The sequence below is a fragment of the Sapajus apella genome, unplaced genomic scaffold (genome assembly GCF_009761245.1).
Source record: "Sapajus apella isolate SASKATOON/1434 unplaced genomic scaffold, GSC_monkey_1.0 scaffold80, whole genome shotgun sequence".
NCBI lineage: Eukaryota > Metazoa > Chordata > Mammalia > Primates > Cebidae > Sapajus > Sapajus apella.
Window position 1 is genome coordinate 3,481,893 of NW_022437020.1, and position 27,547 is coordinate 3,509,439.

At 37.1% G+C, this 27,547-nt stretch overlaps 1 protein-coding gene across 11 annotated transcripts in view; it reads left to right on the forward strand.

Annotated features, from left to right (window-relative positions):
* The window catches only part of MCTP2 (multiple C2 and transmembrane domain containing 2), a 262,031-nt gene extending 242,664 nt beyond the window's left edge, over positions 1–19,367 (forward strand). For 9 of the 11 annotated variants that reach the window (XM_032252795.1, XM_032252799.1, XM_032252797.1 and 6 more), the window contains 2 exons: positions 5,942–6,051; positions 12,140–14,398. In XM_032252795.1, coding sequence (XP_032108686.1) covers positions 5,942–6,051; positions 12,140–12,327 — 298 coding nt within the window. In that variant the 3' untranslated portion in view covers positions 12,328–14,398. The other 2 variants (XM_032252804.1, XM_032252805.1) reach the window with 2 other exon arrangements.
* Positions 19,368–27,547: the final 8,180 nt, after the last annotated feature.

The following is a 27,547-nucleotide window of genomic DNA, read 5'->3' on the forward strand; positions in this document are numbered from 1 at the left end:
TGAAGTTTTCCTTTGGAGATGATTTTGGATTAAATATTCTGTTTATGTAATGTATATAATAGAATGTTATAAAATATATTATAAAATAATAGGCAGCCAATCTATTATTTCTCATCTGTTTCTGTAAATTTTAATTTTCAAAGAGGTAATCCCTTTCAGATAAATTTTCTGCTTGTTGACTTAAAGTTATTTATAACATCCTCTTATTTAATAGTAAGATCTGTTGCTTGATACTGTTTTTTATCTTCTTCTAGACAGGGATTTATTAATTACATCAGTCTTTAGAAATAACCACCATTTGCTTCTCCAATCTTCACTATTTCCTGCTTGTTTTTTCATTAATTGCTACTCATATCTTTTTCTAACTCTTTACGATGGAAAATTAGATCACTTATTTTCAGTATTTATTCTTCCTTAACATAAACATTTAAGGTTCTACAATTTCCTGTAATCACAACTCAAGCTTCGTGCCAAACATTTTGGCATGTTGTCTTCTCATTATCATTCAAATTTAGTTAAAGCTATTTTCTGTTTTCTATTTTTATTTCTTCCTTGGCTAAGATATGTATTGCTTAATTTCCAAGTATATTGGGATTTTCTAGTTATCATTTTATTTCTGATTTCTAGCTTAATTGCTTTCTGGTTAGAAAATATTGATCCAGCAATGGACTACTTTCCATGTGAGCTTGAAAAGTAGATCATTGGATGCATTGTTCTCTCTATATATTCATGATTAAATTTGGTCATTATATTCAAGCCTTTTACATTTGTACTGATTTTTGTTTGGTTCGTTCGTTCTATCAATTATTTAGATGTGTTAAAACTTTTCTCACTATGGTTGTGAATTTGTCTGGTCCTCCCTTTAATTTTGTCAGTTTTTCCTTTCTATATTTTGAAGCTATGTTATTTGGTTTGTAGATGTTAAAAGTATCATATTTTCTTGGTAGATTGGAGCATTAATATGAAGCAACATATTTCTTGCTAATACAGTTTTTTCCTACATATCTTGTTGATCAATATTGGTATGGCTGTACAGTAGTCCCCTATTATCCATGGGGGATATGTTCTCATACCCCCAGTGGATGTCTGAAACCATGGGTAATACTGATCTCTGTATATACGATGTTTTTTCCTGTACATGCATGACCTATGATAAAGTTTACTTTATAAATTAGGCACAGTAACAGATTAACAGTAAGTAATAATGAAATAGAACACTTATGGTAAAATAATTTAATAGTTACATGATGGTGTTCCTCTCTCTCTCTTTTAAGGTATCTTATTGTACGTAACATTTTGGAACTCTGACTACCTGAAGTCACAGAAAGCCATACTGTAGATAAGGGATGACTACTGTCTCACCTTTCTTTTCTGTACTTTTCCTTCAATCTATCTTTTAATTGTAGCATGTAATCCCTGCAAAATTAATGAAGTTTACAATTGCACTTAGGTTTAAATCTGTAATTTATTAATAGTGGTGTTTACTTGCTTGTTCTGTGTCTTTTTATTTCTTCCATATTTTCCCTCCATTTGCTAGGAATTCAAACACACTTGCTATTTTTTAGTTGTCATCTTAGAGTTAACAGCTTTATTTGCCACAGTCTAATATTGTCACTTTTAATGTCTTCCCAGTCAGTGCAGGAACCTTCTTAATCTATATTCCATATCTGTTAACCTCTCTTTAGTATCTTTCATCTTTTTGCTCTTTGTGATGCCTTCTAACTACTTTCTTTGGATACTCTTGGACTATATTAGTTCTCTGCAGTTTAAAGCCCTGTCTAATTCATTCATTGGGTTTTTAACTTCAATTATTGTAGTTTTCACTTTTCAAAGTTCTACTTGCTTTCGTATCAATTTTTCTTGTTTTTCATTTTCTTTTTGATCATATCTTCAAGCCTGTCTTACGTGATTTTTAATATACTAAACATTATGATTAAATGGATTAGATCTCAATATTTCAAGTCTTTTGTTTCAGATTTTGCTGTCACTTTTGCTGACTGTTACTCATGGTGTCATGCATCCTTTCGTGGTTTGCATTTTTAAGTATACACTTGTATTCTTGGATTTTCATGTGGAGAGTACCCAGACATCAGAGTTGATGATGCATTTCTTTGGAGAGGATTACTGTTTAAGTCACCTTGGGATACTACCAGTCTAGATCCTTTTTTTAAATTAAATTTTGTTGCTTGAGGCTTTTCAAGCAACACTGGTAGCATAAACTCAGATGATAAATCTCTCCACTTGGCACCAAGGTCATGATTTATGTCCACTCACATATGGTACAATGTGTCCCTCCTTCCTTATTCTTAGCCTGAATATGTAAGCTCTAATACGATGGTCTCATATTAAAATCTCTCCATGGGGAGGTCCTAGGCTTCGTTTTCTGCCCCCAGCCTCCCATCATACCATGCGGACAACAGAAAAGCTCAAAATCCCACTATTTAGCAGAAAATATTAGAGTGAAAATTAACTTTGGAGCTTAGTTATGTCTAAGACGTCTTGCAATTTATTTTATTTTTATACTCAAATATATTTTAATTTTCATGTCAGCCTAGTAATGGCTTTTTTCTGTTGATCTAGTATTTTACTTTATCTTCAAAGTTGAATGGCATTGCTAGAAAAGGAACGATAACGTATGTTCCTTTTTTTAAAGTAATTTTATTGTTATAGTTCTTATTATTTTCAAAATTATACCTGATAGCAATAACTTTCTTTCCTTATTGGTATCAGTTTTGTGCAATAACAATGAGAAAAATAAGGGTAGCTAACACTTACTAAATAATGACTATGTGCCATATAGCTTTATAAATGCTTTATATGTATTAACTATTGAATCCCCTCACCAACTCTATAAAGTAGATGCAGTTATTATTACCATTTTACAGATGGGAAAACGAAAGCACAGAGAGGTGGAGTAAATTACTTAAGGCCACACAGCTAACAAAATTTGCACAGGAATTATTTTTACATTATAGGGTACAAAGTTAATAAGTAATCTTCCAGGGTGAAGCAGAGTCGGTTTTGTTGCCACGTAGCTATGGATTTATGTCCAAGGGCTGACATCCATTGTGTTTCCACCTTAAAAAATTTAAAAGGTGATAAATTTGTTTTTCCTTCTTTATTTGGTATACCTGATATAGTTGCTGCTTACTTTAAGTATCATATATATTTATTATAAAAATAATCAAATACAACCAATGAAATATAAAGTCTCTATATTATCTTATGTATGTACATTATTTCTGCAGTTTAGTTTTTTACTGTATGTAGCTTTGAGTCTGTGGGGTGGGGGTTGAGTGAGCATTCTTAGCGTATTCTCATCTTTTTTTTTTTTAAGCTGCATAGTATTGCAGAGTATAAATCTAATTTTTTCTTTAGAGATTTTTATCTATTTATTTTACTGAGTTTATTTAAATATTACCAACCAGTCTGAGGAAGACATATGTACTGCCCCTGTGCCCTTGGGCAAGGAACTGCAAGTTAAGTTTCTTGCCATGCTGAACTGGATCCTTTGTGGAATTTAGATAACATTTCAACACATATTGTAAAATTGCCTTCCAGAAAGTACTGTTACAAGTTCTACTGTGGAATGGACCCATACACATGTAGAAATTCAGAATAACAAAGATGTCATAATAAAGAAGGGAGGAAAATAGTGATTAATCGGAAAAACTGACAAATTTAGTCATGTGAAAATTTATAAACAAAGAAAGCAACAAACTAGAAAAATGTTATATATAACAAACATGAGAAACATCTGATTTTTTTACTATCCAAACTGATATTGGACACCACTGAGGAAAAAGCTGAGCAAAACCGCTCAGGAGAAAACTGGCAAATAGTAACCTTTTTTTTTTTTAAGTCTTTACAATGTGCCGCTGAACTACCTATTTTGCAAGTTCTTTTTAATTGTAGCAGAATCTATGATATAGGTGTTATTATTATTCCAGTTTTACAGACGGGAAATTATGGTTGAGATTGATTGAATCAATTTCTGGGAATTACTTAACTTGAAGATACAAAGCTTGAACTTGAACCCAAGTCAATTTGCTTATAAATTATTTTTCTTAAGCACTTTCCTAAATAATAGTCCGAGTGCAAAAAAAAAAAAAAGTTAGAAATCATAGAGAAACAAATTAAAATGACCAACAGGCTTATTAAAAAGTATTCCAATTTGCTTGCAATTATACAATATTATACCTCATAATATGCAGATTAAAAAGAGTAACACTCCATCTTTTGTTTTTGAGAGGGAGTATTGCTCTCAAAACATTGCCCAGGCTGGAGTACAGTGGTGCAATCTCAGCTCCCTGCATCTTCCATTTCCCCTGTTCAAGCGATTCTCCTCCCACATCCTACCAAGTAGCTGAGATTACAGGCACCCACCATCACGCCTGGCTAATTTTTGTATTTTTGTAGAGACAGAATATCACCATGTTGACCAGGCAGGTCTTACATTCCTGACCTCAAGTGATTCGCCCACCTTGGCCTCCCGAAGTACTGGGATTACAGACGTGAGCCCCCTTGCCCGACCTCAGTCTTAACCAGAGGATGAGGTTACTATAGTTCTCCTATACTGTTGATAGAACTGGGATTATTTATACAAGCTAGACAATTTCTCTCAGCCTTAATTTGCTCATCTATAAAATGGGGCAGAATTATTAAGAACATTACATTCTAAATGTGAAAAATGTTAGCACAATGCCTGGCCCATATAAAGTGCTTAATAACTTACATGCTATTCCCTCTAAAATCCACCTGCATTCTCGCCCACCTCCCATAAAAAACATCTTGCTTTTCTGTATTCCTAGCACAAGGCAACAAGGCTCTATGGTTAATTCTGTGAAGATGAAGACCATTAAAAAGAAATACGTCAGGCACTTCAGTAGGTTGTTTGATCTCTAGGACTGCACATCAGTTTCTACAATATATCCAAGTCCACATTTAATCTTCTAGATCTCCATTTCCATGCCAGTCAAAGCAGGCAAGAGATACAACAAAAGGAGCCAGGAGCTCTGTGAAAATAATACATAGTGTAATCACCTACATTATCTATTAATGGTGGTGTGATGACTTATAGTCAAATGCTTCCCCATTTATTTCAAGGCACGGTTAGATTTATAGTGTAACCAAGTCTGGAATTCTAAGTTATTAGTAAACACAAAAGTACCACTGCCCTGTAATATTATTCTCCTCATGGGGCACAGTGGCTAACACCTGTAATCCCAGCAGTTTGGGAGGTCAAGGCAGGAGAATTGTTTGAGCCCAGGGGTTTGGGACTAGCCTAGGGTGACATAGGGAGGCCTCAAATCTACAAAATTTTCAAAATTAAAATTAGCTGGCTGCGGTGTCTCTTGCCTGTAGTCCCAGCTACTAGGGAGGCTAAAGCAGGAGGATCCTCTGAGCCTGGACGTTGAGGCTGCAGTGAGCTATGACTACATCACTGTACCACAGCCTGGGTAACAGAGCAAGACCCTGTCTCAAAAAAGACAACAACAACAAAAAAATCCTCCCTCTTCTGGTAAAGAAAAAGTTACCGTATTTACAGGTACCATGTGTTCATCGAGAGACAATTGTTGACTTAAAAGTGACCTAACCCTTAGTTTTGAAGATCTCTAGGTAGAGCCATTGTGACAACATTGCAGTTTTTAATCATGTTTGAGAGACATAAGTCTTCTCAGGAACTGTGGGTTCCAGAGAAGTGAAGTCAGCAATATTCTGACAAATCGAATGGCAATTGGTTTGTGACTATGTCTTTAAGAATGTTTTTCCTGTACCCAGTCATTTTGGCAGACTCTCATCTCAAGGTTTGTAAAGAAATTTTTCCAATAGACTTTTAAAAAATTTTCTGTAATTATGAACATGAAATAAACATGACAAGATGACTCTGTGGCAGTTGCTGAACATCAGAGGAAATTATATTTATGTGGTTTGTCTACAGCACATTTAACTGGACAGTCCCCTTCCTTTCATCTCTGGCCTGTTTGATTCTGGCAGCAGCCACCATCATTTTGTATTTCATTCCACTGCGGTACATCATTTTAATCTGGGGTAAGTTTGGCATGGTCCTTTTGCTAGCAATCAATTCCAGGTAAGAACCAATTGCTCATTTTTAAAGTGCGACTATTAACTTTAAATGTGCTCTTGTTGGCAATTAAACATGAGATTAAGGAAAGCATTTGGGGAACAAAAACTTCTAGGACCTCCCTGAAAAGGCCAGTTGCATGAACGATCAGGGTAGATATTTATAGGCTTCTTGCATAATTGCAATCAAATAAAAATGTGATTGTACATGCCATTTCCCTTTGGGCTTTCCCAGTCATAAATCCTCTTGAATAATGTATTGCTGTGGCCGAGTAACGTTATGGAAACACTGTTCAAACAGTGAGCAAACACCTGCATCATGCCCTTGATATTATATAAAAGTAGATCTGGCCACCACCAGGTTGCTTCTGACATTTCATCTCTCTTGAAGGAAAAAATTAACCTAACCCCATTTTTAAATCCAGAAGCAGGGAGAGGGAGGAGAGGGGGCATTCTGTGACTACCCAACAAGTGCCTGAATGGAGAGGAAGTTATTTACCAGGGGAAATGGTGTGTCTGTTTAACGTTTAGCTGCTTGCTTTTTCTTTTTTAAGTAGAAACAAAAGTGGCAAACTGGAAATAAATTTCATGATTTGATTTAATACTCAAACTAGAGATTGGACAAAATGAAAGCAGGTTTGTGAATATTTGTGTCTGTTGCTGGGTGGGCTCTGAGTTGATATAAGGAGAGAAAATTGCACTAACTTAAATGTTGGAGAAGCAATTAGCCCTCTTTATAAAGGGTCTGTCAACCCTGGTTTTTTCCATGACTTAGCTGTGACTGCCACCGAGTTCTCAATGATCATCACTTTCAGGGATCATCAGATGTTAAGATGTTTGGGGAAATCACAAAGAAAAGAGACTGTGTTGAGATGCATTCATCCTTAAGCAAAAGCTGAGAGTGTACAAATGCCGGATGAAAGCTACAACCTTTCTAAGAACCATTAAGTACAGACTTTTTCAAAGAGCACCCACAAAGGTAGAATCCTGCCGTCAAGAAAAGCCCAACTTGGGCATTTGGCAATAGGAAAAGTCATGGGAAAAATAGAATAGCGCATACAGTTACAGAAGTAGAATGATTTTGGGGTTTTGAGAGGTATAATTCAGTTATCCTTTAACTAGTCAGGGGTCTGTTTAAATACTTGATGATCCTGATTCTCGGAGGAAAGTCTAATCTGTACTTAGTTCTTGTTGGTAATTTTTTTTTTTTTTTTTTACGTAGCAACAATAATTGATCCTTAAGAACATAGAGCTCTTCAGGGCCACTAATTAAGAAGGCATATTTTGCACACACACAAAAGTATTTTCTGGAATACTTTATATACTAAATGTTATTTGCATCAACCAATATCATATTTTGCAATTATTTTTTCATGAGTACTACTATCTTAATGTATTTACTGATAACCTTTAGAATATAGATCTTGTTTTCTGACCCTAACAAGTATGTGGTTAAATATTGCAATCATTTGGCTAGTGGTTTGTTCACTTTTAAGTTCATGTAAGATGAGTGCCATGGCCAGCTGTTACTGCTGCTTTTTGATTTCTTCATCATCCTGATGCTTGCTTGATCTGCTTTTACGCATCTTTCCCTCCACAAAGACGACTAATACTGGCCAGGTACGGAGGCTCATGCTTGTAATCCCAGCACTTTGGGAGACTGAAGCAGGTGGATCACCTGAGGTCAGGAGCTCAAAACCAGCCTGGCCAATACGGCAAAACCCGGTTTCTATTAAAAATACAAAAAATAAGCCAGGGTGGTGGCAGGAGCCTGTAATCACAGCTATTCTGGAGGCTGAGACATGAGAATTGGTTGGCCCCGGGAGGCAAAGGTTGCAGTGAGCCGAGTTTGAGCCACTGTACCACTCAAACCTGGGCAACAGAGAAAGGCTGTCTCAAAAAAAGACAACGACTAATACCATATTTTCTCTTTTGATCAGCAATTTCAGGATTCCAGCCCCTCTTCCTCTATACCCACATCACTTTGACTTCTGATCTTACTCTGCAAGATCTTGGCAGCTTTCCAACAACTTTTTGCATCTGCTTAATCAAATATTGCTCTATTTATTATTCACTTTATGGATAAAATTATTAAATGGCATGGAGTTTATTATGCTCTCTTGGGCTGATAGTAACCCTCTGAGCTTTGTACGCTACGTCTGGTTCTTTGGTTTTACATTTTAAACAGGAGCTCATAGTTTATTGATGAGTTTACCATAGGCAATGTAGTCAAAAGCCTTGGCAATCACCACATGATCTATGTCTCTTCTCATCATGTAAAAACTGCCAAGCCATCCTAGAATATATTCTGCAGTTCTGTTAGGACTTAGTTATTAGCTAGCATGGGCCAGGACTTATTTTACAAATTTCTTATATGATTGTATCCCTTGCATGTCTTAAAGTTTTAGTGGTTTTTCTAACTTTAAGGATCAGAAAACTTTAAGTTGCTTATTCATGTTTTATTGAGTGGTAAAAATGGTGAATAATATTCTAAAATGTTTTGTTCTGTTTATAATTTTTCTGAAAAACTGTATATGCTAGATTTCCATATTCTATATCATCATATTTTTGTATAAGTGTATTAGTATCAGAATCATTTCATGTAAGTGTATAAAAACAGCCTAATTTCATACTAGCTAGGCAGAGTATTTTTTGGACACACCAAAATTATTTTGACAGGTGAGATATTTTATTTCCTCTTTAGCCTGATAATTCCTAGTGCAACCACATTTATATAATAGATCTTTAATGAGTAATTAAATAATTTTATGAATGAATGAGCCTGCAAGCTTAATACCTGTGCTCCATATAAATGACCTTGTATTAGGCCCATGACCTCTTTTGTGTAGGAGTGTGATTTTTGAGAATTAAGTGAGAAGTGGATTTTAAGGATATCTGAAGTTTTCTTTAGGAAACATTACCTAATGAGTTTTAGTCACTTCTATGAAGTATGTCTTTCCAGAAGGCAGAGCATTTCTTAAGATTAGATCCCATGTGGGTTTGAGAGATTTTCCCATATTCCTTCTATTCGTAGAGGTTTTAATTATACTTTTTCAGTTCTACTTGCAACCACTTCTGTTTTTTCAAGGTAGATATTAATTCTCCAAGCTAAATTTGTAGCTTTTTGCAAGAAGGAACTATGCCTCATTTAAGTTTGTATCTTCATTTGATATCACAATCTCCCTTACATGGAAGACACTCAGAATTTGATCAATGAACAGGAAAGGACCCCCTGGCCCAACCCCGACCAGTGTACTACAGTTGGAACTACCTGCCCATCACTCATATAACACCATTTTTCAGATATTTATAATTGTGTTTCAAGTGGTTATTCTCAAGTGGCAAATGTGCAAAGCAGCGATGCAATTTTTTATTTCTTCTTTCTCCAAGTGATTTTTTTTTTTTTTTTAACTGTAGGGTTCATTCAACATTCTACCCCACTGATCAATTCAATCTATGATCCAGGACCAACACCTGATAGCATCTTTCCCAACAAATGTTATTCTTCAGTATTTAGATCCCATTTGCTTTTCTTCTGTTTTTCTTCCCCCCCCTTTTTATTTTGCTCAAAATAACTTTACAACGAATATACCCTCTGTCTGTATTATTTAGGTTAAAAAAATTATGTTTAGCATGCTAATAGATAACAGCCACAATTTCCAAATTTGTCTGCTTGATCATAGGTGTCTTTAATAGTAGAAAGACTCTTTTCCATACTTACTTCCTTTGTCTCCTTAGCTTGTGTTGTCTTGTTGGCATCTACAGTAATGATAGCAGCTCTCTGCATTGTTGCAGAATTTCAGATTACCATATCATTTTGCCTATACTGCCCAAAGTGATTCTCCTGTCTACTCAAGAAACTCTATAAGGCAGATCTCCATTATTCAAATATTCATGTAAAAAATGTGAAGTACAGGAAGATTAAGTGATTTTTCTAAAATCATACAGCTAATACATGATGGAGCCAGAACTGGGGGCCCAGGTATTCCTACACCATAGCCTTTGTTTTCTTGTCCCTTAAAGAATGGCCAAGGTGGCTGGGTGTGGTGGCTCACCTGAGGTCAGGAGTTTGAGACCAGCCTAACATGGCAAAACCCCGTCTTAAAAAAAAAAAAAAGACCAAGGAGTCCGATTTCCTGTTGACAATCAGTCTTACACAGTTGTTAATAGGGCAAATTATTGAAACATTTGAGCCTGGACACCTTCATAAACAAGGTGTGCATTTGAAACATGCAATCTGAGTGCCCTATAATTTTTATTAAGTTTTTTTTTTATTTCAAACATAGTCTCAGTGCATTGTGGAATACTTTTGCCCTTATTGGTGCATTTGAGCTACTGTGCAGGTTTATAATCTTCTCAGTGACTAAGAATGCAGTGTTTTGATCGGCTGTGATATTATCCCTGCCTTGCTGTTCATTGTAAAGACTCCAGATGCGCACACCATATATAATTAACAATAGAAGATATATCTGTTCTCAATACATCTTTGTCTCCCTTCATCATTTTGCCTTGTCTATTTTCTTTTGCCAAAAAGCCCATGCTACAATTAAATGTCTTTAGAATAACACAGTGAGAGTATTTTAGTGTAAAGGCACACTGGGGGAAATTTTAGCTGGAAACATGAAGCTTGCTGTGGGGGTAGAGGGAAGAAAGGCAGAGTGCAGCTTTGACTTGAGGGAAAGGGGATCATTTGCTAGGAACCTTCACCAGCCCAACCGCCAAGCCACCATTTACTCGGGCACAATGGCTGGCTCCCATTTGCAAAGCAGATGTAAATCTGACCCTCCAGAGAAATGACTGGAGGTTGGCATTGTGTCAGGTATAATGCCATGCAGGAAGCCTAGTCCTCAGATGAAAGCAAAATAATATTTAATGAACAACAACAAAAAAATCAGACCCTTTGTGTGTTGGGGACTACTGAACAGTTAAATGTTACCTCGACTTCTGAGTAGGAGCCATTCAGAGTACAACGAAGCTAAGAATTCATTCAGCGTCATTGGGACTGACAGCCCTTCAGATATGATCCTTGTTAAACAAGCACCCTGTGGCAAAACTTCAGAAGGCCACCTAGTCTTTCTGCTTCTAAAACTCAACATGAAAAACGGGTTGACATTTGGTGAAAAGACTACAGCTTATGAGCTCCGGATATAGTCAAAGCAGCTCCAAAGAGCAGAGTAGAAGACAAAATGTGGTTGAGAGGAACTCCCCTCTAAAGAGGAAACCAGGCGTGTCCTGGATATGCTCAGGAGCCCAAGGGGCAGCTACCAAAGAGGGACGGTCTATAGGATGTTGACATCTTAAACATTGAGCCTATTTCTAATTATCATTGTCCTTGTCCTAAATTAGCATGTTCTCCATTGCCCAGACAGACCCACGCACCAGTGCTGTGATCCATAAATTAAGTTAGCAACCATAGTAAGATAATTTTCCAATAATAACTTTTCACAGTTTCCTGCAGCATGAAAGTACAATCAACATGTCAGGTTCTGTTCCGCTGTGAGAGGAGAGAAACCTGTGAAAATGAGTTGGAGGTGGGGAAAGACAAATGGCTGCAGTTTTCTTTGTAACAACAAAAAAACAACTCCCGCCCTCTACCTCCCACTGCTATGTTTGGTCCAGAGCCTCCAAGCTGGGACTTGTTTGGGCTAATGAAGGCCTTTTCCCATCTGGGACATTTGTTTTCATAGCAGAGGAGGCTGTTAATCAGTGTATTCCAAAAAAGCCAATGTGCTCCCCAGTTTGAGCGTGTGTTTCTGTCGCCCTGCTGCTGGGATTGTAATGGGATTTTCACAGCTGAAGAAGGCAGAGCCCCTCTTCCACAGCCCCCGCTTCCTGCCTTCAGGAAAAGGCATTTGTGAATGATTCCACATGACAGCAACATGTGCATGACTCGAGGTCTGGTAATTGTTTTCACACTAATTTTTACTTGTGAATATCCCCCCTCCCCCTAGTCAGGCAAGTTTTTGAAGATGGATGCTAGATAGATAGATGACTGATTGATTGATGGATGGATGGATCGATAGATAAAAAGATCTCCTGTGTTTCTATTTTTCAGGCATAAATAAATTTACCAAGAAGCTTCGAAATCCCTATTCCATCGACAATAATGAGCTGCTAGACTTCCTCTCTAGGGTACCATCTGATGTTCAAAAGGTATGTAACGAATGGTCAGCACCAACGGGGCCCCAACCTGAAATCTGGCCAGCCCAGGAGCCAGAGGAGCACACTGCTTTGCTTGTGTGAGTAATCGAGATAAGGAACCAGAAAATCCTTAAAAGAGGCCTGGCTTGCAGGGAAGTGGCAGAAAAATCTTTGTCCAAAGCATGAGGTGACTGGGGGAAATTGTTTTGAAAAAGAGCTACTTAAGAATGATCTGGAACTCACACTGCGTGGCTACTGTGCATCAATGCTTGTCCCCTTTCGATTTCTTGCCTCCCTGAAGAGAATAAGATGGGCTCAGTGAGTAGAATTGCATGAGATCCAAAGCCGGGGAGTGTTGCTTATTTTCTTCTTCTTCCGGGTGGCAAGCATTTTAGGGGTAGTAGGGGACAAGAGGATTAGTCTTTTTATTCTCATTTGCTCCGATTTATCTCCTAGGCCTCCCTTCCCTCTGAAGATTTAGGGATGCTGAGGGCGCAGCCCCTGCTTACCTAATACACATAGAGGCAGAGGCAGTGTGAAATAATATGAGATCAATCACAAGTATTATTCACAGATAATGGTCACTTAGTCCAGCAGCGTCCTGTTTCTGTGGATACGCAGAGATTAACGAAGGCAACAATACTAGAAAGTCGTGTAGAGTAGCTCGATCCTGGCCCCTGTGGATCAGCCTGCTATAAGTCCAGAGGAAGGAGGGCAGGTGGCAGTTTCTCAAATGGAGAATAGAGATCACTGAATAGGTAGATGGGGAGACCATGGCGAGAAATATCATCAAGATGATCAAAGACACAATCCTTTAATATCTTAGAGAATCCCAAATCAAATATCGATTTTCATATTTGAACCACTGCAGCATAATTTGTTCCCTGGCAGCTCAGGGAGGACTGCAAAGATCTGGGGCGGAAAGGCCTTAGAGTTTCTTTCCCCTTTATTCCAAGTTCTATAAATTAAAATGTACTGTGATGTTGTCTTTCTTTAAACTTCACTTTATAGTTAGTTAGCTGTGAAAATACAGTCTACAAAGATGAATTTACTCTCTAACATTTGGATTTCTTAATTTAAAAATAATAACCTGGTGCCTGTTGTTTTGCATTGAAGATTGACAGGTATGTCATCCTCTGCTCCCTGAGGGCATCTTGGCAAAACACCATAAGGAATGGGGTGCTTTCTTCGTTTATCTGCCTTTGACAAACTGTAGAGCCTGACTTCTGTGATCAGGCATAATGTCCTTGGGGAATTGGGCACAAATGCTAAAAATAGGGAACACATGTGGTCTGTAATGCAATATTTTAAATAAAGCCATTCCACCAGCAGCCTATCAAAGCCCACACACCAAAGCAATACGTATGCAACATCCCATCACTTGGGTCGCAGTGTGAGTTCACGCTGTATCCTTGAAGAATAGAAATTTCCATTAAGCCCCCAAGGATTCTGTGTGCACAGTCCAGGCACTAGCCCTCAAAGTGGCCATTCCAGTCGGAGTTGGCATGAACACAGAGAGATTCAACAAAAGAGCATTCCAGGAAGATGTACAGTACACTAGTAAGATCCTCCGTGTATCGCCAAGGGCGCTTTCTAATAACACAATGACAGTTTGCCACTGGGGACTCTCGAGTACTTGTATCTATCACAGATGTTTTAGCCATTACATTGCAAATGAAATTAATTTCTAAGAGAAATCTGTATAAAAGTCTGGGGCCCAGGATCAGTATCAGCATTTTCCCCTCTCAGGCAAAGTAAATGTATACAATTTTCTGAGATGTTTCCCCCAAGATTTTAGATATTTTTAAATGAATAATTCTCAGTAAGTTACTGTATCATATACTAAGATAAACATTCCCAAGAGGCAGTTATGAAGCTTACTTAAGGTTGAAAACTGGCACACACAAAATGAACATCCTCCAGCAGTGCCCAGAGCAGGTAGAAACCCATGCATCTCATTAGAAAAAATCTGCTTTTAATATTTTGGTTTCAAGAAATGATGCATGACTTCTCAAATCCTTCCTGCAATTAATCCCTCCATGTTCCTGTGTTTAGAAAATGATTCATTACCTTTGAACCTTCCTTCCTTTGCCTTGGGTTGTCCTTGGGGAGCCATTAGCACACACTGTGGTGAGCTAGGGTTACCTAACCGCTAGCATCATGGCTGTTTGTTTTCACAGGTGCAGTACACGGAATTGAAACTCTGCAGCAGTCACAGCCCCCTGAGGAAGAAGCGCAGCGCACTCTAGGGCACACACCAACTTTGGAGACCAGCACCCAATATTGTGGTTGGTTGATTAGACCAATGTTATGGCTGTTTCAGTGGTACCCACAGTGTTCTTCTGAAATGCATGCCCTGTGGCACCCTCTGTATTCTTCCTCCTTCACGTGCACAGACATACACACATGTGCACACACCCCCACCTATGGGTGTCCTAGTTTCATAGAGTGGTCAGCCCAGCAAAAAGAAATCCTGAGACTGTGAAAGACCAACCTCCATTCTGAAATAGGAGATAAAGCCAGGCTGCCATGGATCTGAACACTACCTTCCTTGAGAACAGCCAGGAGCCCACTTGGATTCAAGAGTGACTTTGAACTTGTTTTCACACCTCCAAAAGAGTCTCATTAAGATTTCCACTCCCCATCCCCACACTCCTTTCAGATGATTGTTCATGGGCATAAGTCTTTTCTCCAAGTTAACAAGTCTTTGATAGCCATCATCTGTCCAAATACTGTATTACTAAAAGGCATTTTTAATAATTATCAGAATTAGCTCAAACCTTTAGGGATCTTTCTGCCATGATTATTAAGGATATGTATGTGAATTTTTGGGAAACCTCTCGGTGCTGGAAGCCAGACTGCAGCATGGTCCATTGCTGGCAATGGATGCCCTAGGAAGACCCTTAGAGATCACTCACTTGAGAAATGATGGTTTAATGAAAGTATTTGGTCGCCTTACAGTGTCTCCTCTTCTGACTTTACTTTTTGCTTATTTTCAAAACATTATAAAATGTCAACGTGTAATTTCAGAAAGGCAGGTGGGGGGAGGGGAGAAATGAATGAATGAATTCTCCAGATATTTAGAAAGATAACGGCACAAAGGGACTCATAAATAAGACTGCTTACTTATAATCATTTCATTTGCTTGAATGTTTTAAGCAGAAAGTAAAAACACTTCGGCTGCCCAAATGTATCTTTTGTTCCTCTTAGAAGCAAAATAAGCTACATACAATAAAAATGTATTTCATAACCCCATTTCTAGAAAATACCACCCTGGAGTCCTCCTTTGATAGCATCTGTCTTCTGCAGACCCCATCATTTGACAGTATTCCCCTGCCATGTAAAAATCCTGAGTTTCTGCATATATAAAATGTATGCAATTAACTGTTTAAATGATACTTAAGTTTTAAAGACTGTATTTTGTTGACACATACTTTGTGCAGTTTTTATATATGTATGTATTATAAAGAAAAGTTAAGGTAAAAGATCTCATTTAATAGTGAGTTTACTATACATATATATTTTTTGTCTCTGGGTTGTAATTTAATAATCTTCAAACAAAATGTTTGTGAAAAATGCCAAAGATTCTAAATCTTATCATCCCGTGTCTGTTTTTCTTCATCTTGTATCTTACTGGGTTGCTTTCTGGCTGAGCCAGATTTCTGCATGATGTGATTTACTTCAAGTTAATGAAGCTGGCTGGAAAAGCGCCTTGCAGAAATTATAAAAGCTCCAGTAAATCTCATAGTTGTACATACAATAGATATCCAAGAACCTCTTTTGTTAAACCAGTTACTCAATCTTCTGTGTAAACAATGCCTCATTGTCTTGCTTCTAACTATCATCTAGTTTATCATAGTCTGTCATTTTGTAATGACCTAAGTCAGACATTTTTAAACAGGCATGTGAGATCTGATCAGTCATTTGAATGAAAACTTTCAGCAGCAAAATAACCCCTTATTTATTTAAAAGTGGAACCAATGCTTTATTGTTGTTCTTTTCCTATAGCATTTCAAAATGAAATTATGTGACCGACAAGAAGGCATCATTAGTTAGACTTATTTCCTCTGCAGCCCAACTGAAATTCTCAGACTTAAGTTTAGGACCCAACACTAGCTGGGATGTAAGAGCAGGACCGAATCAACCTTGAATAAACTGTACATAGAAAACAATTGTTAGTTGATTAAGTAGACATTGGATATTAAAAAGGAATGTTGTTTGCAAAGGACATGTTAAGATTTATACAAATAATCAAAAACTTTTAAGAAAGATTCCAAAATGCTTTAGATAAAATTTATGGATTATCGATTCACAGTATGATAAGTAAGTAGGGATGTTGAAGTCTTGCCAAATTTTCCTGGTTCTTTTACCAAACTTCATCCTCCCATTTCTAGCCTTGTCTCTCTGTATTACAAGCATCTACACCTCAGCAGGTCAGAAACTAAACAGCATCTGTCTCTCCCTGTCTTCAGAATTCCAACCCTTATCATCTCCTTTCAGCTTCCATATTTCCCTTGCTGGCACGGGTATTTTCTGGGCTCGGATTTTCTCAGTCATCCTCTTTTTTGTTCCTCGTGCTTTTGTCTTCGTCTCCCAACCCATAAAGCCTACTAGGTCCAGTGTCAGTGTGCTAACCACTTCTGTTCTGATTGCCACCACCCAAGTGGAGGCCTTCATAACCTCTCAGATGTCATGGCCATGGTGCCAGTTACATTATGCCAAGTTAATCTTCATTCAGACTGGAAGGACCTCCCTGCAATTTCTTTCTGAATAGATTCTACTCTCCTGCAAAACTTGCAAGTTTCCTGCTCCAAAGAGGCTTAGTCCTGTGACTGGATGTGACTCCAATTTCCTTTTTTGTACCCTCACATCTTTCATATCTTTCTGGTGTCTGCCATATTCTGGCATACATCATAAGAGGGTTTGACTGCTGTCCTCCACTCAGTAGCCCATTATAGCCGGCACCTCATCATTACTCAGGAAATAAATACCTGTTTAACAGGCCAGGTCATAGAGATTATTTTTCTTTCTCTGCTTTTTCATGTGTTGTTTTCAGAACAGAGGGCTGGACTGGATAAATCAGTATGGTCTATCCTGGAGAATAATTTCTTACATTAAGAGCATATTTTGTGTGATATTATTTCTAATCCCTGGCTAGGTCAATTATAAACTTTTAAATGATGTCTTATATTTGAAGTTCTTACCTACTTATCAGAGGAAAATATAATGTTTATTTCTAGGTGATAAAACAATTTTTTTGGTTTTTTTCTTTACTTGTAACTTATAATTAACAAGTCTATATTGAATGCTGATAATTTTCTGGAACAAAACAGACTGCATTCCCTTGGTAGAGCAGACATTAAACAGATACTTTCAAGCAATGGCATGCATGCTCAGGTTTAAGTTTAAAAACTATTCTGACTGCAATGGATAGCCTAGCAATTTTCAAAGTTTAGGGAACAGTTCTTAATATTAGCCTTTTGTAATACTCCTGATAAATGAATGATACCCTGGACTTTTAAATAGTGGCAATGGGGAAAAAAAATAAGTGGAATTGGGAGATGGTGAAGAGATAAAGTGAGCAGGACTTAACCATTGCTGGACTTTGGGATGAGGGAGAGTAGAGTCAAGGATGGCTCTTGGTCACCCTGGTCTAGGTGTCTCCAGGTCTAGGAAGATGATGGTACCTTTCACTGAGGGAGAGAACTGTAAAAGCAGCTGTGAGAGGACCACAGGAGCCCACTTTTAGATGGTGCGAAATCTCACAAACCTGAAAAGCCTCCAAATTTGAATGTCAGCAAGATCATGGAATATATGGATATGGTTTCCAGGCAAGTGACACACTATACTTGAGATATGCACATTTAAGGGCAAACACTGCATATCAAAGTGATTGAAATAAAAAGCTTCAAGAAATCAAAACTTGAGGAACTTAACAGTCAGTGTCATATATATAAAGGCAAGTCAGCTAAGAGGGTAAACAGAAATGGGTAAATACAGAGGAGAAAAACAGCAAGCATAGACTGTCATAGAATTCAATGGCAGAGCATACTTCAAGAAAGCTGATGTGGTAATATTGAGTGCCACTGAGATCACATAAGCAGAGGGCAGAATCATGACCTTTACTTAATGATGTGACAGCTTGGAGGCATCCTGGCAACAAGCCATTTCAGTGGAATGGTAGAAATGGAAACCATGTTTTGGTTGAGAAGTAAGTGGATGTGAAAATATGGAGCCTCTGAATGGTGGTAACCCTTGAAAAGTTCCACTGTGGAGAAAAAGGAGAGGGCTGGAATTTGGAATAAAAGAAGATATTTGTGATGATTTTTGTAAGAAAACAGATGTGTCACAATCTCAGTGTACCCCTATTAGCTGCAAAGAGTTCTTCATGGGCATGAGATGAGTTAGCCATACTCATTATTTAAAACTATGTTCTGCACTTATACATTGTTGGTCAGAGTGTAAATTAGTTCAACCACTGTGTAAGACAGGATGGCGTTTCCTCAAAAACCTAAAGACAAATATCATTTCACCCAGCAATCCGATTACTGCGTACATACCCAAAGGAATATAAATTATTCTATAAAGACCCATGCACACACATCTTCATTGCAACACGGTTTACAATAACTAAGATACAGGATCAATATAAATGCTCATCATTGATAGAATGGATAAAGAAAATGTGGTATACGCCATGGAATACTATGCAACCATAAAATGAATGAGATCATGTTATGTCATTTGTCAGAACATGCATAGAGCTGGAGGCCATTATCCTTAGCAAACTAATGCAGCAACAGAAAACCAAATACCACATATTCTCACTTATAAGTAGGAGCTAAATGATAAGAACACATGGAAACAGAGGGGAACAAAATACACTGTAACCTATTGGAGAATAAAGGGTGAGAGGAGGAAGAGGATCAGGAAAAATAAGTACGAGGCTTCATACATGGGTGATGAAAAATTCTGTACAACAAATCCCTATGACACAGTTTGCTGATGTAACAAACCTGCACACATACCCATGAACTTTAAAAAAGCTATGTTCTATCAAAACCTGCCTCTCATTTATGTATTGGGAATCTTACAGCAACAGAACAGTTGAAAAATTAAAATAAAAATCTTCTGAAAATACATTGAGTAGTAACTGATAATTGAATAAATGCTGAAATCCTGAAAGGTGACTGCTAAAGGAATGGTTTCAAGAACGTTACTACTGTGTAAAGTCCACAGCTGTTCTCTCCTAGCATTTTAATGTAATGATTTACACAGGAAAATGGATATTTAATGCACACAAGAATACTAATATTTTATAGCCATTATCAAATGCTAGTTACTTTCTAAGTGTTTTAGATATAATTGCTCATTCAAAATAATTCTAAACATTGCAATTTCTCCAATACTTACAGGAAAAAAAAAAACAAAACGCTGCCACTCTTATACAAACTCTTATAGACAATAACAAAAGAAAAAAAATACGTTCTTATGCATTTTATGAGGCCAACATAACTCTCCTTCAAAACTAAGTCCTACAAGAATGGAAAACTACTTAACAAAATCCCTTATGAAGATGGATACAAAACTCTGAAAGATACACAAAAGGGTCTCTATGAAAAAATCAGTGATGCTTCCAGATGCCTGACCAGAGACATCTTATATTCTCTTCCATGAAGGAGAACCAAAATAATGAGTAGATAATCACAGTTCAAATATATCATGTAAGAGAGAATATCTGAAATTCTACAGGGAAGTACAGAATTTAGGAAACACCTAAAGCAAGGAAGGGGAAGGAAGAAAGCAATACGGTCTATTTAGATGGGATAGGCTAGGAGACAGGAAAGTCTCCCCAGTATAAGGAAAGAGTACGTGGGTGACTCCTAGTGATCAGCATTCCCATTAGACTCCCTCCAGTCATAGGAAAGCCCCTAGGCTATTTTGAGACAGATCAACATAGGCAGCTACCTGAAGACCGTGTGATGATATTGCCCCAGAGAGAGAGCACACATAATCCCACACAACCCCCAAGTCCTAAGCAGCTCAGCAAGTTGTCATTTTGATATCTCAGCCCTCATCAGACTGTATTCTTCCCTGGGCCCAACAGCCTCTGCATCTTCATATCCCTGGAGCCCCAATGACATGCCCCACCTGCAGTCAGGACTGCAGCTGCTTGCTACTTTTAGGACTGTAGTGTTAGCCATTGGCAGCTACCACATTGCTCCCAACAGTGAAGCTACTGTGCATTTTTAATCTCCCGTAGGACAACAAATCTGCCAGGTGATTGCCATAGCAGTGGGATGCCTCAACTGGGGCCAAAGGGCAAGTGAAATGTACACTTGCCAGCCATTTGCCTACAACTGCTGCCATTGAAAGTGACTCTATCCTCCCCTATTGCAGGGATACAGTACAGCTGCTGCCACCCCAACATGAACATTCTGCTTTGGGCCTGGGGTCACACCACCCCTGCCTTCCATATTGTCACCGAGCACTCCAACAAGGGGCCTGAAGTTGGAGCCACCGAACCTGCCACTACCATCACAGTGGGCAACAACATACACACACATCACCTGTGAGCCTGTGGACTAGCCTGCTCAGCCTGTTGCAATCACTTCCAACACCACCGGGGAGCTCTTGGGACTCAGAGGTTGGTCCCACCACTACTAGTACTATCACCCATCCCATGCCAACTGTCCAAGTGCCCAAGGACACACTCACCAGCAGCCCACAACTGCCACTACTATCACCCAAACAAGCTGCCTAGAGGCCCAAGAATTGGCTTGCTTGGGTCTGCTAACACCAGTGCCAGCACACATGTCCTAGGGCCCAAGGACAGGCATGCTTAGCATGCTGCTGCCACCACTGGGGCCCAAGGACAGGCCCATCTGGTGTCCCTGTCACAAGCAAAAGTTTACCACAGTATTCCCTAATAACCACAACCTAGACCACTGAGGAAAACTGTAGACACCAATGAAACTAGCAGCAAAGAAATCTTGAGAGCTACACTACTGCATGCACCCAGAGTCAAAGCCAAATTTCCATACCCAACAAGCACCACAGACACATCTTCAAGAAAAAGTCCTCCCCTATGAAAACAAATGTAAAAATGGAAAGAAGTGATTGTCATGACAGATGTGCAGATAACAATGTAAGGACACAGAAACATGAAAAAAAAAAAAACCCACAAAGATAGCATTTGCAAAGGAACATAATTATCTAGCAACTAAAGAAATCTGTGAAACCCTGGATAAAGAATTCAAAATACCAGCATTAAAGAAGGTCAATAAAATACAAGAGAATACATAAAAACAATACAAATAAATCAGAAAAACTAGTATATGAATGAGAAATTTTCTAGAGATAGATGTCATAAAGAACAAAACAAATTCTAGAACTGAATCATTTATTAAGTAAAATACTTTGAATAGCTCAACAATAGACTAAATCAAGCAGAAGAAAGAATTTTAAAACTTGAAGACACATTTTTTGAAATAGGCTAGGCAGACAAAAATCGAAAAAAGCTTTTGTGACATATGAGATACTTTATAGTGATCAATTTTTCTGGTGGTCTACAAGACAAAAGGAAAAATAAGAGTTAGAAAACCTATTTAATAAAATAATAGTTGAAAACATCCTAAGTCTAGGAAGAAATTTAGATATCCAGATACAGAATGCTTAGAGATTCATAAACAAATGCAATGCAAAAAGATCTTCTCCTTAGCACATTATAATCAAATTGTAATAAGTCAAAGATTAAGACAGTACTCTTCAAAACAGCAAAAGAAAGGCACCAAGTCACTCATAAGGGAACCCTCATCAGACTAACATTGAATTTCTCCTCAGAAATTTAACAGTCCAGCAGAGAATGAGATGATAAATTCAAAGTACTGAAAGAAAGAAAATAAATCAAGCCAAAGATACTATACCCAGCAAAGTTACCCTTCAGAAATGAAGTTTTAATAATCCTTCCAAGATAAGCAAAAGCAGACAGAAATCATCACCCTAGATTGGCCTGGCAAGAAATGCTTAAGGGAATCCTACCTAGGAGGAGAGACGCCATCTCCAATCATGAAAACACCTGAAAGTACAGAACTAAATGATAGCACAAACACAAAAATAAAGAAAAGAAAGGATGCAAATATTACTCCTACACACAACTATCGAGCCACAATAATAAACATTAAGGGAGAAAGAAAGGAGCAAACGATATACTGAACAACCAGTAATCAATTAATAATTGACAGGAATAATCCCTCACATATCAGTAATATCTTTGAATGTAAAGAGATTAAATTTTACACTTAAGTGATATAGACTGGCAGAATGTATTTTTAAAATGACCAATTACATGCTACCTATAAGAAATCTATCTCAACTATAAAGACATATATAGAATGAAAGTAAAGGGATATAAAAAAAGACATTTCATGCAAACAGAAACCAGAACCAAAAGGAGTGCCTATACTTACGTTAGATAAAACAGACTTTAAAACCAAATTTATTAAAGGAAACAAAGTCATTATATAACGATCAAAGATTCAATTCATCAAAAGGAAATTCAAAATAATTACAATTCAAAATAATTACATGTACTCAACATCAGAGCACTCAGACATATAAAACAAATATTATTAGATCTAAAGGGAGAGATATGCTCCAATACAAAAACAGTTTAGGATTTTAACACCCCATTTACGGCACTAGATAAATCATCTAGACAGAAAACTAACAAAGAAACAATGAATTTAAACTGCACATTTGAACAAGTATACCTAACACACATTTACAGGACATTTACACAACAGCCACAGAATACACATTCTTCTCATCAGCACCTGGAACATTCTTCCAGAATAGACCATAGGTTGGGACACAAAATAAGTCTCAATAATTTTTTTAAACTCATAACTATATCAAGTATCTTTTTAGACCACAATGAAATAAAAGTAGAAATCAATAACAAGAAAAATGTGGGAAACTACAAATACATAATACTTAAAAAACATGCTTTTTTTAAAAAAATTGTACTTTAGTTTCTGGGATACATGTGCAGATCATGCAGGATTATTGCATAGGTGTTGAATGACCACTTGGCCAAGGAAGAAATTAAGAAAAAAATTGGAAATAAATGAAAATTGAACTACAACATACCAAAATTTAAGGGATACAGCAAAAGCTGTAAAAAGTGCTTCCCAGTGCTAAGAAGAACACTTACAGCAATAATCATCTACATAAAAACAAGGAGAAAGATTCCAAATAAACAGTCTAACAATACCCATCAAACTAGAAAAGCAAGAACAAACCAAAAGCAAAATTAGAAGAAAGAAAAAAATTGTAAAGATTAGAGCAGAAATAAATGAAATTGAGACCAAAAAAAAAAAAAAAATACAAAGGATTAGCAAAACCATAAATTCATTTTCTGAAATAAACAAAATTGATTAACCACTAGCTAGACTAACCAAGAGAAAAAGACCCAAATAAACAAAATCAGAAATGAAAAAGGAGACATTGCAACTGATACCACAGGAATAATAAAAATCATCAGAGACTATTATGAACAACTAAATGCTAACAATCTAGAAAGCCTAGAGAAAATTTAAAAATTCCAGGACACATGACTTTCCAAATTCAATTCAGAAGAAATAGAAAACCCAAATAAACCAAAAGGATTAATGAGATTGAATCAGTAATACAAAAATCTCCCAACAAAGTCCAGGACTGCCTGACCTCACTGCCAAATTCTACCAAATTTTCAAAGAACAACTAATACCAATTATCCTCAAGCAATTCCAAAAGTAATTGAAGAGGAGCAAATTCTCCCTAACTCATTCCATGAGGCTAGGATTACCCTGATACAAAACTACAGGCCAGTATTTATGAATAACATAGATACAGAAATCCTCAACAAAATACTAGCAAACCAAACCCAACAAACAGCACAGCAGATAGATAATACACAGTAACAAGCAGAATCTGAGGGAGCTTGAATGGTTCAACATAAGCAAATCAATAAATGTGATATATCAACAGACTGAAGGACAGAAACCATGTTATTATCTCAATAGATGGGAAAAAAAAGCATTTGATAACATACCACATTTCTTGTTGAATGTTGAGAGTTTGCAATATTTGATAAAAACTCTCAACAAATTAGGCATTTGAGGATCATGTCTGAACATAATTAGTCATATCTGACACACCCACTGCTAATGTCATAAGAAAAGGAAAAAGCTGAAAACCTTCTCCATAAGAACTGGGACAAGACAAAGATGCCATTTTGAGCACTTCTATTTAACATAATTCTGGAAGTTCTTAGCAGAGAAATCTGGCAAGAGAAAGAAATAAAAGTCCTCCAAACTGGAGAAGAAAAGTCAAATTATCCCTCTTTGCTGATGATTTGATTTTATATAAAGACAATGAAATGAAGGCAGAAATAAAGATATTCTTTGAAACCAATGAGAACAAAGACACAACATACCAGAATCTCTAGAACACTACAAAGCAGTGTGTAGAGAGAAATTTATAGCACTAAATGCCCACGAGACAAAGCAGGAAAGATCTAAAATTGACACTCTAATGTCACAATTAAAAGAACTAGAGAAGCAAGAACAAACAAATTCAAAAGCCAGCAGAAGACAAGAAATAACATCAGAGCAGAAATGAAGGAGATAGAGACAAAAAAAATCAAAAAATTAATGAATCTGTTGTTGAAAAGATCAAAGAAAGTAGATCGCTAGCCAGACAAAGAAGGAAAGAGATAAAAGTCAAATAGATGCAATAAAAATGATAAAGGCAATATAAGTACTAATCCCATAGAAATACAAATTACCACTAGAGAATACTATAAACACCTCTACACAAATAAAACAGAAAATCTAGAAGAAATGGATAAACTCCTGGACACTAATACCCTTCCAAGGCTAAACCAGGAAGCAGTGGAATCCCTGAATCGACCAATAACAAGGTCTGAAATTGAGGCAGCAATTAATAGCCTACTAATCAAAAAAAGTCCCGACCAGACAGTTTCACAGCCAAATTCTACCAGAGGTACAAAGAGGAGCTGGTACCATTCCTTCTGAAATTATTTCAAACAATAGAAAAAGAGGGAATCCTCCCTAAATTCACTTTATGAGGCCAACATCATCCTGATACCAAAACCTGGCAGAGACACAACCAAACCAAACCAAAACAAACAAACAAAAACCTTTCAGGCCAATATCCCTGATGAACATCAATGTGAAAATCCTCAATAAAATAATGGCAAGCTGAATCCAACAGCTTATCGAGAAGCTTATCCATCACAATCAAGTTAGCTTCATCCCTGGGATGCAAGGCTGGTTCAACATATGCAAATCAATAAATGTAATCCATCACATAAACAGAACCAAAGACAAAAACCACATGATTATCTCAATAGATGCAGAGAAGGCCTTCAACTCAAATCGACAATGCTTCAAGCTAAAATCTCTCAATAAACTAGGTGATAATGGAATGTATCTCAAAATAATAAGAGCTATTTAAGAAAAACCCACAGCCAATATCATACCAAATGGGCAAAAACTGAAAGCATTCCCTTTGAAAACCGGCACAAGAAAAGGATGCTCTCTCTCATCACTCCTATTCAACATAGTATTGGAAGTTCTGGCCAGGGCAATTAGGCAAGAGAAAGAAATAAAGTGTATTCAAAAGGTAAGGAGGAAATTAAATTGTCTCTGTTTGCAGATGACATGATTGTGTATTTAGACCACCCCAACTAAATATACAGCCCAAAATCTCCTTAAGCTGATAAGCAACTTCAACAGAGTCTCAGGATACAAAATCAATGTACAAAAATCATAACCATTCTTATACATCAATAAAAATAGAGAGCCAAAGCATGAGTGAACTCCAATTCACAACTGCTACAAAGAGAATTAAATACATAGGAATACAACTTACAAGGAATGTGAAGGACCTCTTCAAGGAGAACTATAAACCACTACTCAAGGAAATATAAACCACTACTCAAGGAAATAAGAAGGACACCAACAAATGGAAATACATTCCATGCTCATGGTGAGGAAGAATCAATATTGTAAAAATTGATGAGGATAACATTGAACCTATAGATTACTTTGACATACTGCCCAAAATAATCTATAGATTCAATGCTATCCCCATCAAGCTACCATTGACTTTCTTCACAGATTTGGGGGAAAAAACCCTAAATTTTATTTTATATGGAACCACAAAAGAGCCCGCATAGCCAAAACAATTCTAAGGAAAAAAAAAAAAAAAAGCGGGGGGCATCATGCTACCTGACATCAAACTATATTATAAGGCTACAGTAACCAAAACAGCATGGTACTGGTACCAAAACAGATATATAGAGCAATGGAACAGAACAGAGGCCTCAGAAATAATATCACACACCTACAACTATCTGATCTTTGATAAACCTGACAAAAACAAGCCATGGGGAAAGGATTCCCTATTTAATAAATGGTGTTGGGAAAAATGGCTAGCCATATGCAGAAAGCTGAAACTGGATCCCTTCCTTAAACCTTATATAAAAATTAACTCAAGATCAATTAAAGATTTAAAAGTAAGACCTAAAACCATAAAAACCCCAGAAGAATACCTTGGCAATACCATTCAGGACATAGGCATGGGCAAAGACTTCATGACTAAAATATCAAAAGCAATGGCACCAAAAGCCAAAATAGACAGGTGGGATCTAATTAAACTAAAGAGCTTCTGCACAGCAAAAGAAACTATCATCAGAGTGAACAGGCAACCTACAGAATAGGAGAAAATTTTTGCAGTCTACCCATCTGACAAATAAATCTACAAATAATCTGCAAAGAAATTAAACAAATTTACAGGGAAAAAAAAACCATCAAAAATGTGTGAAGAATATGGACACTTCTCAAAAGGAGACATTTATGCAGCCAACAAACATATGAAAAGATCATCATCACTGGTCCTTAGAGAAATCCAAATTAAAACCACATTGAGATACCATCTCACATCAGTTAGAATGGTGATTATTAAAAAGTCAGGAGACAACAGCTACTGGAGAGGATGTGTAGAAATAGGAACACTATTACACGGTTAGTGGGAGTGTAAATTAGTTCAACCTGAGAATACTCTCAGGTTTGAGCAATTTTAGAATGATTGATTTTTCAGTGAAGAGCTTTTCTGAGTCTTTTCCCTTGCTTCTTATAAACAGTTATGTGGTCTCACTGTCCATTTTTATCTAGCATTCACATTGACTGCTCCTGTGAAAGATTTCCAAAATAGTGTCTCATTCATTTTAGTAATTAATACCCTTTTCTCCTAA